Source organism: Pyrgilauda ruficollis, unplaced genomic scaffold (assembly GCF_017590135.1).
Source record: "Pyrgilauda ruficollis isolate IOZ18807 unplaced genomic scaffold, ASM1759013v1 scaffold19, whole genome shotgun sequence".
In the NCBI taxonomy this organism is placed as follows: domain Eukaryota; kingdom Metazoa; phylum Chordata; class Aves; order Passeriformes; family Passeridae; genus Pyrgilauda; species Pyrgilauda ruficollis.
The window spans coordinates 10,342,464-10,357,357 of NW_024518095.1; the positions used below are offsets into that span (position 1 = coordinate 10,342,464).

At 35.1% G+C, this 14,894-nt stretch overlaps 1 protein-coding gene across 1 annotated transcript in view; it reads left to right on the forward strand.

Annotated features, from left to right (window-relative positions):
• PTPRQ (protein tyrosine phosphatase receptor type Q) overlaps positions 1 to 14,894 on the forward strand; it is a 99,556-nt gene that overhangs the window by 48,229 nt on the left and 36,433 nt on the right. Inside the window, exons 26-28 of the mRNA XM_041465510.1 lie at positions 3,401 to 3,733; positions 10,008 to 10,129; positions 13,638 to 13,824. Coding sequence (XP_041321444.1) covers positions 3,401 to 3,733; positions 10,008 to 10,129; positions 13,638 to 13,824 — 642 coding nt within the window. The remainder of the gene's footprint in view (positions 1 to 3,400; positions 3,734 to 10,007; positions 10,130 to 13,637; positions 13,825 to 14,894) is intronic.

A 14,894-nucleotide genomic window follows, 5' to 3' on the forward strand; every position in this document is an offset into this window, starting at 1 on the left:
TCCACTAGCTAATCAGAGCACAGTCCTCAGAAATAGCACGACAACAACTTTTTTCATGCCTTTTCTTTCAGTGCACCTTTCTGGAAATTTGGATTAATCATACAATTCCCATTAGGCACATATCAAATTGTCAGTGTGTAAGAATTGGTAATAAGTCTTTATACAGTTCCAATGTAACCTGAAATAATAATTGAAAAATATGCAGTTTCTGGCTTCCATAATTTTTAGTGTGAACAGTGATCACTTCATCACAGTTAAGTCATGTTTAGAAAATTTAGACAAGCTGCATGATTACTCTAGGAAGCATGGAATGGTTTGTTCAAATCAGTAACATCTGTGGAGAGAAAAAGTTGGGGGAATTTTAGTCATTCTTGAGGAATGGAAATCTGATTTTCCATGCTAGAGTAATTGTAATCCTCTTTGTATCTGTAACCCAATAGCATAGCTGTCTTGAAATTGTCTCTCAATAGAATCACCAAGTTCAAGAGACACTGTGCCACTGGGTGTCACTGCTCTTCGCTGTGCCCCTAGGACTAAACCTCTGATCTGCTCCAGTTTCAGGTCACATCTTTTCATTTGTTCTAATGAGCGGTTACATTTATGTTTCATTTGTCTATGTAAGGAAGGAGATGAAATTAGCTTGATTTTAAACTGACTAATGTTTAAGGCTCTGATTCCATTTTAAAGATCTGTCTAGGGAATGACAGAGAAAATTTTACTGTGAATTCTGCTGACTGACCCTTGATTTTTAGGTTCAAAAGATTTTGTTTATATGGGTCCTCATAAACTGGAAAAAGAACAACATAAAATAGTTATCCAAGCGTTTGTGTGGAAGAAGAAATGCTTGTCTGATTGTCTGCTATCAGGATACCTGCAATTTATCTTTTAAAATGGTGGCTTTCATGTAGTGTTACTTACTGGGGTAATCCCAGTTGTTGCCTTCAGCCTTGTGAAGACAATGTGTATGAGTGTCCTCAGCAGCCAGTGGGAAGACAGACAGAAAGAGAAGCATCATTTCTCCACCCTCCAGTCTTCCCCTACTTTCAGCGAGCTTGTCTCTTTTCCAAATACAAGGAAGACTCATAGAGGCTGGATTTATTAGAATTTTGTTAGTCTGGCAGAGAGCCCACAAATCACAGCCACCATCATTTTGTCTGTTATAATTTCTAGTTCTGTGAACGCCAAGAGTCTTTTCCTTCTTTACTGCAAAATTGCTAACACTCAGTTATTTTTGGTGTCATCATGCATGTTGAAAATAAGAGAATCAGGTGCTCTCCTTAAGAAGGAAAGGCCACCATGTCTAGACCATGGGCATTGCTCTTCATATATCTGTGACCAGCCTCTTTAACCTGCCTTGTTTTAGGTGCAGAGACTGCAGTTGTGCCAGCCAGGGCTTAACCAGCTGCACATTTGAGCAAGTGAAGGCATATATTTCCACCTTCCTACTAACACCCAGCAACTAACCAGTTACTATCTGCTTTATGGCAAATCCTAGTATCTGTGTTGGAATATAGCCCAATAGTTGGTTTTCTATTCTATTCCACATTTTATCATTATCATATTTGAGTGTGTAAGAAGTCATATTTTTGCAATATCTTAACAGATATTAACAGCTTACATTACAACAGAGTAGAAGACTTGTGGAGGAAAAATAATTTTCTACTAACCGTGTAGTAGTATTTTCTACTAGCCATGTAGTATTTCTCTGCCTTTATTTCCCATAAAGTAGTAGTCGAACTAGGACATTTCTTGTAATTTACACTAATAGCTAATACAGTTTATAGAATTGTTATGACAATATTGCAGTTATTATTTTGAAAGGGGGTAAACTAAGTATTACATCTCCAAATGTGAGCAAGCAAGAATGGTACTGCATGTTTTGATGTTTTTTACTACTTTCTGTACTTATCTTCATGCTAATAGCAGCAGAGAAAAACAACTTTAATTTTGATAGGATGGAATATAATGGTGGAAGTTGTCTTTAGCAACGATTTTTTTAGTATAGTTTGCTCTTGCTCTGTGTCTGGTTAGTGTGTAGCAGGATGGGAGCCTATGGATCTGTTGCATGCTGGGGTATTGCATACTTGTGCATGAGAGCTCAGTGGAAGAACAGGGGAAGGCCCGTGGTTCTCTGCCTACTCCCTCTCCTACAGACTGCACCTGCTTTGGGATCATTTGAAGGGATTTTAATTTCTCAACCTTTTCATCAACACAGCTTTGTCTGACTCAGAATTTACATTTCCTGTTAAACATCATATTTAGTGGATAATTTTTATCTTATTATATTGTGATGATTTAAATAAACAAATTGTTACAGACAGAAGCAAAGATCAGATATTCCCATGAGGCTGAAAGAAAATGAAAAGGAGTGTTTTCTCTTTTTTCCCCAGTAACGTTGGTCTGGGATCCTTTTCCTCTTTATGTAAGCCTTGGGACTTCTTCAGTTTCAGTTTGAGGATGTATCATGTGTTTTTCTTTTACCAGTGATACCTCTTCCCCCAAAGACTCTAAAGCACTCTTTAAAGCTATGTGCATACAATGATTTCTGAGCTGATTTTTCTGCACAGTTTTTTGCCATAGAGTATTAGTATTATCTTACAGAGTCTTAGAGATAATATTAGCTTTCTCTATGACTATGTGATATAGCACAAAACCATATGTTGCAACTGGTCTGTGAAATCTGGGAGTACACTGCTGACTCAATATAGACAGGGTAAATGTGTATACATGTATATGTATGTACATATATTCACTGCTTCTTTCTCATGGATGTGAATATAGCCTGCATATAAATAAATGGAAGCAAAGTTTGTGGGAAGTTTATTTTTTATCTTTTATTCAGCTCTTTCTCTTAATGTTCTTGTAAAGAACTTCTGTAATGCCAGATAAACATATTGCATGTATTGATACTTTTCATTCAGAAGGTGAAACAGGAAACTTACTAAATTTACCTTGATGTGTTTTGTGAGGATTTCATATATTAGCAAGAAAGAGGAAGACACATGAGTATTTCTAAATGAGAGGTGAAGAACCCCAGTTAGAACCCACAGTAAAAGATGCTATGGGTAGCATAAAAAAATAACTTTGTGTAATATTCCCTCCATTAGTTGAGACAGAGCCCCAAAAGTGGCAGTAGAAATGTCACACCTCTCAAAGCTTGTCCTCCATCCCATGCCTGAAAGAATTTTTCTTTATTTCAAAAGCTATAGTAAATGTATGCTACATAAATATGTACAGTGTGATTTATGGCATTGGAAATATTGCTTATTAAACATATGAAGCTGAATCTTGGTCTTTAGATATGCTTATTAAAATATGTTTTCAACAGTGGATAAAAATCGTATAGTTGCAATCACTTTTCATTCAAATTAAGGTATCTTACAAGTGTTTTAATCTGCAGTTCCTAGTGCTCCCAGGGACATTGTTTTTTCCAATGTGCAATCAACAAGTGTCACCTTGCATTGGAGATCACCAAAATCTATCCTTGGCTGCTTTCAAAACTACAAGATTACTACACAGCTACAATCCATTCACTGCAGTGACTGGGAGGCTATGGAATGTATTGAATATGAGATGCATCAGTATTTATATGAAAATGTCATGGATGACTGGATAGAAGACACAGTGTATGGACTGAAAAAATACAGATGGTACAGATTTGCTGTTGCTGCCAGTACGAATGTTGGTTACGGCAGTTCTTCACCTTGGATTTCAACTCAAACCCTTCCTGGCTGTAAGTAAGGATGTCTGCCGTATCTCATAATGCTATAACAATGTGATGTTCATCTAAATAACAAGAACTCTTGTTAGAAGTTATTTCTTCATAGACCTACAATACTGGTGAAATCAATAACGATTTATAGCAACTCTTGACCTACAATATATATATGTATGATATAAATTGTGTGGTAGGTATACATACGCAACACTGATATTTCAATGTATTTTGTGTACTCTTTTATATTTACTGCTTACCCAACAGTATTTCAGTCCTCAGCTGTACTACATGTGTAGACTTGGTAAGCCTGAATTTTTGCTAGTATGAGTTGATATGCCATTTTTCAATACAATTTCACCTGTGGGGTGTGCCAATGAAAAAAGTATTTTTTTAAATTCTTTGGCTAGAAGTCTGTTCATTAAGTTGTAAAAATTTCCTGAAATGCTGTTGTGCGTTTTTGGCAATGGAATTTAAGCAATAGTTTCTGAGGGATTAAGATTTCTTTCCAAAACCATATCCACCTACAGAGTTTACTAATCAGAGTAGCCATGTAACATGTACAGGATTGCCATGACACATATTAGAACAATCATGCCTCAGCTAAGGATTTAAGTTTCCAAGAAAGAGAAGAGGTAGTTGTCGTAAATAAGTCAGCACAAAATATTGGAGAGAAGGGGACATGAAACATAAATTATTTATGGGAATATATGACCTTCCCTACCAGTTTGCAGCCATCCTAGGATAGAGAATATCTGCGATCTGGCCTCTGTAGAACAACTGAGAATCACCATGGATTGCCTGACTTAATCACAGCTTTTTCAGTCATTTCCCCTTTCAAAGTAATAACAATAATAGAGCTACCAGGTACTTAAAGAGCTGTGTACCAAGGACTACTCAGTAGTCCAGATATTTAGCTTGTCCCACTCAGGTTTTTATAATCATGTGATGTGTGGACACTGTGATGGTAAACATCATAACAGCCTGATTTTTTATAAAGCTCAGAAGTAGTCCTTTGGATTGAGAAGTGCTGGAATCAGCTGCAGAGTCATTCTCATGTGCACTTACTTTCTTTGTCCAGTGACTCATGGGGAAGCTCTGCCTGTAAATCAGTGCAACATTTTAAATTAAGGGGAAGAAAAAAAAACTAACAAGCCCAGATGGAGCAGAAAATAGATAACAGAAGTTCTGCACAACTTGAGCAACTCTTGAGCCAGCAGCTCTAGGGAGATTTCTTTTTATTAAAATGATAGAACTCAGCTGCTGATGTATGCAAATACTTAAAAATATTGTTGCTGAGTTTAAAAAAGTTAGGGATTTAAACTGGAAGGGGAAGCAAATTATGAAAACACATACAATTGCATAAAGCTAGGATGCTTTTTATTATTTCCTCTTCAGAGAGTGATGATTTGGTTTAAGAGAGAGCTAGTTTCCTATCCAGCCCCACTGAGAAGATGGTAGTTAAAAGTATAAACATCTCAATAGACGACAGCCCTTTCCACACCAATTCAGTGTCATTCTCAGCAGTATGTCCTCTGTGTGTTCTATTAAATAGTTTGCAAGGGGTGGGATTGAAGGTATGCAAGTTCCACCGGTTCTTCCAGCCCAGTGTCTGGGGCTGCTGACCTGTATCTGTGGTGATGGAAGTAGGCAGCACTGAATTTCCTGTGTTAGACTGGTGACACATCAGGAGATAAGCTGCCTATGAAACACACTGCTGTGGAGATAAGGCAGCATGGGCACTATTCCAAATGTCATGTCTGGGCAATGGTCTTTTTCCTGGGGTAATGGCAATCAGCTGAGGAGGAAAAAAAGAGGAAGGTGACATGACACATCTGGCAGTGTCTGTGCTTCAGCAGTGTTGGGAACCTCCATGAGCACTGGCTGATCTTTAGCAAGGGCAGGTTTCTAAGTACCTCACGCTTTTCAAAGCTTAGTTTTTAGAATTGCTGTTAAAAATATTCTCAGTTCTGCCCTTTCTTTTGCAAAGGCTATGGCCTATATCAGAAAAGAGAAATTCAGAATGCACCAAGCAGATTTGGCACTCTGGGCAGCCTTGTAAAGTGTATGCAGAAAGCAGGTGTTGATCTCCCTCTCCATTCCCTCATGAACAGGGCCAAGCATCCTCTGGATTAGCCTGCTGATACACAGCCAATATACATGGTCTGTTAGGGCTTAAGAGTGCTTAGCTGCTATGTAAAATACCCTTGAGTACTTAGCCCATAAAATCAATGGGAGTTGTATTTGCACATTTGAGGGCACAAGTTAGGCACTGTTTCACTTGATTTTCAAAAAGTGCCTCTGTAAGACATTGTTTCTACCAAAGGTAAAGTTACCTTTAAAGGATTTTTTTCTTCATAATTCATTGGGTTCTCAGAAATTTGTGTTTCTATCAAGCCTAAAGAAAATATTCAAGTACTATATTCAGAAGGTTTTTTATTATCATATTCAGGAGGAGCATATAAGGTGAAAACTGTTAGACTCATTTCCCAGAATATAAAGAGAAGAAACCTCAAGAGCAGCAAAAATTACATAATATAATTCCTAAATGTTTTTTACAAGTTCTGAGGATTTGATTGCTGTGCTAAAGCAGAAAAGCCTAATTATTCTGACTATCCAGGGTGTAAGGTGAGCATCTTAGCTGTTTATTTCTGTTGTTCATTATGAAGAAAAATACAAGACTATAGGAATTATTTTCAAGATTCTCTAACTTATTTGCAAGTTTCAAACAAAAAGTAATGGCAGTATTCAGTACTGAGAGTGGTTATAGAGTTACTCTGTGAAAATATTATGGATTGTTAGTGCAGCCCAGTTCTCACATCACACAGATAAACTATTCAGCCTTCTGTCTTGCAGATTATCCTCACAGGAACTGTCTTACTGTCTCATAAAGTAGTGTGATGGCACCATTATTATTTAGCTGATTGATTGCCCAAGAGCCAAATCTATTCTACAAGATTAAATATTTCCATCGTAACTTAGATTTATGTAGTTACCAGCACAAAAGATCACAGTGCTGTGTCACAGTATGGGAAAGGGCAAGAAGTGTTTTCCATAGCTATGGAAACTTTGTTCCTTCACACCTACACTTACCCCAAATTTCATTATTACATTTATGAGGAGAATAAGATTGGCTGAACTTAAGTTTTCTGAGAGAAAAATAATGGTGGAGGGTCAGTGTTAGATGGAAAATGAATGACAGTGAGATCACTGACCTCATTTTGGATCTCATACAGTTACACAGTGCAATGCTTTTTGGTAAACTGCCAAGTCCCCTAATGCCAGGATACACTGAGGTACAAAGGAAAATCCCAGATGTTCCAATGTCCCATGAAGGCCAGGACATACAAGCATGGGGCAGAGGGTTATGCTTCTCTTTTCAGCGCCTTCTTTCCCAATCCCTGCTGATACCCAGTTGCTTGGTACTATTAAAGAAATGTTTCTGTGTGATGAAAAGTAATGAGATTTCCCATCTTGTAATGTGTTCTTTCTTCTGGAAAGCTTTGTCTGGGAGAACTTGTTTTTCTTTGTTTGTTACATTTCCTCAAAAGTAAACATTTGAAAATAATTGTGGGCTAATATAAGATAGAACTGTTTAAAATTACATAAAAATAACCTAGATAATTAAAAATTTAATAACTGAAGCACACACTTTGTTTATGCTGGGAAAGGGAAAAAAGGAGCTGATCCTAACAAAATTGGCAAGCATGAATTTCTGTTAGAAAACTGGAGTATTCAGTCTTATTTTTGAAGATTATGCTAAATGATGGGCTATCCAGACTTATCTTCAAACTAACACACTTAACTGCTGCCTTAGCATCAGGACACAGATGGATGGGAAAGATGACCCTGACCTCCATAAGACCCACATTCCTGTGCAAGGATAGAAGCATGATAATCAGGAAATGATGGTTATTAGTTACAGAAAATGCATTATTGTGAAAACCAGGAGAAAAGTGCTTATGAGAGGAAGTGATTGGATTATGGGGGAATGAGAGAATAAGACTAGGTCATTTCTCCAGAGTAAATTGCTGTGATTTATAAGAGAAAGGGGGTAGTGATATCATGGCTTCATACTGACCAGATTCATTTCACAAACAAATCTAAATCAGAATGCGGCAGTTATCCACTGAATCAAACACAGATTTAAAAAAGATGTTTTTGTAAGACATAAGACATGTCAGATACCTTTCATTTTCTGGTTTTCTCCCCGGTTATACATGTAATTTTAGAAAATATTCCTACATTTCTGTATGATTTGGTTAATGTCTGGTATTTTACTTTGCATAATGAAAATAAGCCACATATTAATGTTTAGATGTACTTTATACAAGTAACCTAAATATAGCATACTCAATCAGAATTTTCTTGCAAATAACTACAAATACATCAAGTATAAACTGCATATGGAAATGAACCATATAAGTAACTACAGACTGTATAATTTGTAGATGAGATTATGCTTTAAAATTATTTCACACCATCTAATGCATAACTGCAGAGTCCATTTGTCCTATAAAAAAAAAAATGGGAAATTGTCTTTGGAAACTTGGTTGGTTTGAAAACTAAGGCCCAAGGAGCTATATATGTATATATAATTTTATACTGTTTTTCAGAAATTTCCTTTTGCAGTAAATATCGTTGCCATAGTTACTGGAAGCATTGTTTACACTGAAAGACTGTTTGGTAACAAGCTTGACACGCATTACCTGAAAAATAAAATTTGTGCTTATTCTAATTTTCAGGGACAATGCTTGCCCTTGTATTTTGTTTTATCTTTTGCAGCTCCCCGCTTGACAGGCAGCCTTTTCTGAGCACTCTCCTCTTTTACCTCCTCTCATGTGCACTCAGTTCATTCAGTTACACTCTTCATTCAGTTGTTCCATGCTCTTCAGTATTTTTGGGGACTGCATCCAATGGTTGAACTTGATCCTGCCTATAAAGTCTTGTATATTCCTGCTAATCCCAGCACAGGAATCTAATTCCTGTATCCAACATCCTAAACTCATTTTAGCACCTTACCTAATCCCAAATATTTCTTTTATTCTGCAATGATGGTGCCAAATTTTCACCTCCATCGTGCAAAATTTTATTGTTTTCCTCATTAATCTTTCACACACAACTGCAAGAGTTACAAACTTCTTTCCATGTTCTTTTCCTTTTCCTACCCTGTGTTCTTCCTGAAGAGCTAAGTAGCCTTGTACACCCCCCAATTTTTTTCCTCATTTAGCCCTCTTACCTAATGATTAATAGTGGCAGACTATATATTCATGTGTTAATTTTGTTTGAGACTGCCTCTTCTGATTAGCATAGGTATGATTGCTTTAGTAATTTTTTATAATATACTATTCACTGATGTGGATATTTTTGTGGTAGATTGAAAAGAAAGCACCATGAAGTCAAGTTCTGGAAATATGTACAAATATATTGTTTTTTAACAGGCTGCTCAGTGATACTTTCTGCAGTTGTCTTTTTTTTGTAGTACATGCAAAAACAAGGCACCCTGAAGCCAAGTTCTGTGATTATCTACAAATCTGTTTTCATTCTATTCCAAATTTTATTTTCCTGAAATTTAAATGGTTGTTATGAAAAAATAATATCATTTGTTGAGAATTGCTGAGTTGTTATTATGATTTCATTAATTTCTCGTTCATTAATAAGAAATAACTAGGTTAATTCACATACCACCTCAACAAATGGAAATTTTAGGGAAATCTCATTTCTTAATGTGAGCATTATTGCCCTCTTGCAATTCTTACCAGGTTTTTTGTTTGGGTTTTCTGTATTTTCTCAACATGATAAGAATAAATTGAAAGGAAATGTAGAAAATTATTTCTACTCGTACTTTCCGATACTGCTGGAAATTTTTTCTAGCATGCAGAATTTGATGTCTCTTCACAATTTTTTGTTCTTTGGATGATTCATTTGACATAAACAAATATATTATACTTGACTATTTGTATAAATATTTGCGTATTTTATGCTTGTGTCATGTGAAATACTTATAAAGAACTTGTAATTAAATAACACTATAATCTCAATTTAAAATGAAGACGTAGGCAGACCATACTCTAGAAAAATTGTAGTGGTTACAATGAAAGATGCATTTCTAAATCACATTATGTGACTTATATATGAAAAAAGAGAAAAATTTTAGTTATTTAAGCAGTGTATAATCTTAATTGTGTGATAAAGTTGTATTTTCAAACCTCTACAGGCCATTAAAATTATACTGGGTTATTTTTTGTGCACTTTGTTGGCCATGATTCACATACACATTTTTTTCCTACAGCTCCAGATGGTCCTCCAGAAAATGTGACTGTTTTAGCTACATCTCCTCACAGTATTAATGTCAGCTGGAGTGAACCTGCCATCATTACAGGACCCACGAGCTACCTCATAGATGTTACCTCAGTAAGGCAACCCTGTTTTACTCAGTGGTTATACAGATGGTTGGGGATATCAATTCCACAGCAATAGAAATTGCAGGACAGACATAAGTCGGTTGAAAACCATATAATTGTGTCTATTTCCACAGAAATTCCACATAAGAATTAATTGTACATTTATTCATGTATTAATGGAAGATACATTAATTGGTTCATATTAAAAAACAGGCTAATAAGAGGTCTTGGAGGGAAAAAATGTGTATCTATAAATGTACAGAGGAGAACAGTAGCTGAGCTTCATGGAAGTGGACCTCTTTTTAACCATGATTGCTTTTTCTTCTTCAGAGGAAGGAAAGGTTCATCACAGTGATTTTGGAAACCAAAGTGGAGAGCCTAGCAAAAGGAAATGACTTGTACAAAGTTACACGGCACCAGAGGGCAAACTTGAAAGTCAAGCTAGATTTCCCTCTTTGCACTTGGTGCTCTGTCCATCAATTAGCTGTATTTTGGTAGCAAAGTAATAACGCTTTTTTCTCCTTGATCTTTATAACCAAAAAAAGCTGACATAAGAGAATAACTCTAGTGGCTTTTCTCTTTTCATCCTCTACTGCACTTACAAAACTCCTTAAATCCACCATTAATAAACCCCATTTCCTGTCTGGTGGCAAGATAGGCATCTTTCTAAATTCAAGCCCATGAGAAGTAGGATATAGGTTCTGTGTTCTGCCAGGAATTATGCAGACAGGGCTGTAAGTGAAAATAAGAAGTAGCTTACCAGATGTTACCTAGGAAAAGTTGCTGTTTACAGTTTCAAAAATTTTGAATCATTCTGTTAGATAATAGGAAAAAAAAGTCTACTTCAAACTATTTAAGGCCTTTAAACAGAATGTTAGGTTTTCTGAGAAGAGAGTAAGACTGTGTGTGTATATTTAATTTTTCTGAATCAGTCATAAGAATTACAGATCTGCTAATATAATAACGAGATAATTCTGTAACCAAAATATCTAAGGAGATCAGTAAAAAAAAAAAAAAATCCAAATATTTTTAAGCTACTCAGAAAAGTTACAAGAGAGAGTAATGTGCAGTCCTGTAATTTTCTCTTCCTCTAAGTTCATTGTACAACATGCAGAGAGAAATCTGCTCAGTTCTGAGCAGCCTTACTGCAGCAATAGAATGGCAGGATGAAGCATGTATGACGAGGGGAGGACTTACAGGGATGATTGCTTGGCCCAAGGGGTAGGTCACTAAAACCTACATAGCAAGTTTTATTTCCTCTCTAATGAAGTTAGAGAGGACTTCTTCCTCATAAAAAAATCCTGTCATTTTTGACTAAACAGCATTTTAGTGCATCAGCAGGAAAACATTTCATGGTTTTTATAGAACTTAAAAATTCAGTAATCAAAGCTTGAATTTTTTGGGGTTTAATATTTTATCAATTTGCACTGAAACAATTTCCTCTCTGTCTGATAATTCCAAAGTTATAAATTATATCATCTCAATCTACACTCTAAAAATATTATAAATACCTTATCAATATAAGTTATAATAAAACTCCTGAAGGAAGATGATCTATGGAATGTTCCATGTGAACTTGCCAGCACTTGAAAGGAACTTAACTGTTTTAAATTTTCAGTTTGGAGGACCAGTTTTGTTTTTACAAAATTAATTTTTTGGGGTTTTATCAAAGCATATTTCAGATAAGCTGGTTTATATTTATGGATTCCCTGTAATTAGATGCTGTCTAATGACTGGCACTACAGGTGCCAGTTCTGGAGAATTTTAGTAGACAAACCTCTTCCTTCCTAAAGACCAGTAAATCTGTCCCAATCGTTTTCAGTGAAATTTTTAGTATATATTTTATTGTCCCAGTGAGAAAGTTTTATGAAGACTCCAAATTACACAAACTTTCAGTATGTATAACTTTACTTGTTTTTATTCTCAACTGAGTATATTTAAATATTTATAAAAATAGTATCATAGAACAGAATAATTCAGGTTTCTCCTCTGTTATATACTAAAAGTTAATAATTAGTATTCATAACTGAATGTATTAGGATTCTGCTTAAATTACTAGGATGTGCCTTGCAGCTTTAAGGATCAGAACAGCTAAAAAATACTCCATTATTTTTCCTCCTAGCCATGTTTTAGTTTGTCCTACTATAATTCTGAATAAGTACTTCTGAATAAAATGTTCCTGGAAATAGGTAAGGAAAATGGAACTTAACCATTAAACTTCATGGAGAATAGAAATACATTTAATGATGTAGTGCTGTGATTGTACTTTAGCTGTTGTATAAATATTTATATTTATCAAGAACAGATTCTTGATAGTCAGAAAGAAGAAAATGTTTCAGCTCTTGATGGTCATCCCAGGAAATGAATGTCTGTGTAATTCATCAGAGAGTTTAGTTCAGGTTAATTCTCAGTGGGGATATATGTCTATCTGTCAAATAAATGGTATGCTTGAGCTGTTCTAATGTTTTATCAGCTGCATTTAATACAGATTTTGTTCAGTGGGAAAACTACTGTACAGCTACCTAATTCTCTTTTCAAATTACACACAGAAGAAACAATAATAAAAACATTATTAACTGAAGCAGTGGGAATATACATAAATACAATTTTGTAATTGATACTTCATGAAACACTAGAAAAGCACCCGTTTTTTCCTTTTACTTGTTTTTGAAGATACCATTACAAGTGATTTATTGGATATAAAGGCCAACACAGGAGATTTTTCTACAGAACTACAGATTATTTGAGATGTAAAGATGAGAGGTATCCACAATGTGATTCAACCTGTAGCCTGCTCTAACACAGAAACAAGTTTATCTGAAGTATTCCTCAAAAATTACTCATTGTCTTTTTCATATAATATCCAGTGCTGAAAATTGCTCAGCAGCCCTTAATATATTATTTTATCATATAACTAAATTAATAGTCATGCTTTTACTTACATTTTTACGGATATCAATGCAGATTGTGTAGTTTTTAATTCTAGTTGATTTTCGAGTAAGTAAAATTTTTATTTGTATGTTTGTGAACACTGTAAACAGTGGTTATCTTCAATTTATTAACATCCTTTTTTATATTTTAAAGTCATTACTAGGTCTCCTGTAGTCCACTCATTTTTAGAACGAACCTTAAAGCTTTCCAGGTTTTCTGCTGGGAGAATTAATCCTTCCCAACTCTCTCATAAAAAAGAGCTTCTATTAATATATTAAAAGAAGAATTTCATTTTCTGCTGTTGTATCAACATTATATATTGCTGCCCAGCTTTCTAATTCTATTCCAAACAATCTTCTGGTATATAGACGCTCATCTTGATCTTTTGATGTTTGGTGCCTGTTTCAGGTCACTGTAACTGCCCTGGCCCAGTGTCTCCAAATTGAGAATCCTTGTGAACCCTTCTATATAGCCAGTTAGGGAAGTGAAAGAATAACAAATAAGATATTCAAATAATAATTTCCTCCTTTTGCTGTTTCAAGCCTTGTAACAACTTTTTTTTATTTTATTTTACTGGTTTTTTACAGGTGGATAATGACAACTATAAAGCTCAGTTTTTGAAGACAAATGAGGAGGATAAAATGTTAGAAATTTCTGATTTGAAAGCATTTACAAGGTATTCTGTAGTGATCATTGCCTTTACGGGGGATGTTAATGCTGCACTCCTAGAAGGCAAGCCTAGTTCCCCTGTAATTGTCTCCACATTTGAAGCAGGTTTGTAATTTTTTTTCTACTTTACACAGACCAAAATTCACAGTTTTTCTTTAATTTGAAAAATACAAGGACTTTGAACACAAGGTGGGCTTTTAATACAGATTTGTCCTCACAATATTTTTTCTTTAATATTTAAAAAGGTGTCAGACAACAAAAAAGGGATGTTTATAAATACAAAGGTTTTCCTTTAGTTACACTGGGATCCTACCTAGATCCATGTAAAATTTGGATATGTGGAACACAGATAACTAGATAACTTCTATGGCCAATGAAGAGAAAGGTTCTATCTATACATTAGCATGTATATATGAGGTACCTGTCTTAGGCAGGGATTACTCCTTTGTGGAGGTACCTGTTAAGAGACTACTGAAAACTTCATGCAACATCCTTGGTTTTGGTGCAAAATTTAAACATAAAAAATTAGGTGAAGTGAATCCTACCATTTATAAATGGTATCTGTGCAGACTTGAGGACATTATCTGTGTATTTTCTGTGGAAGTTGCTAGTGAAGGCCCATAGAAACTCTGCTTGAGTTAGCTGTTCCACAGATTCCAAACAAACTGGAAAATGAGCAAGATATTAAGGTGACAGAAGTGGATGATGCTGTTCAGTTAGTCAGAGAAATAAAACTGAGAGATGAGATGTTAAAGAAAAGTAGACAGCATTTGCATTTGCTTAGAAGACTAAAAATAGTACAAAAATATAAAGATGTACATGGGGAAGATTTAGTCCTAACTTTACATACATAGATCATGGTTATGCCCTGTCTACTGTACTTGCTGGTTTTGAATTGTTTTCTGTTGTTTAAACAAACAAACAAGCAAAACACTAAAAATATTTTCTCAAGAGGCATTGAAGTTCTGTTTCATTCTAACTAATTATTACCTGTGTATAAAGCAAAATTACCTTATCTCTAGTGGGTCTGCTGCAGAACAACTTTTTAGTTACGTACTCAGGTTAATGTCAGATTTAAATGTACTACAAAGTGACTTTATTTATCACTTATCTTTCCTTTGATGTATGAAAATCCAAGGTCCCTATTGATATGATACGATATGTATATGTATATA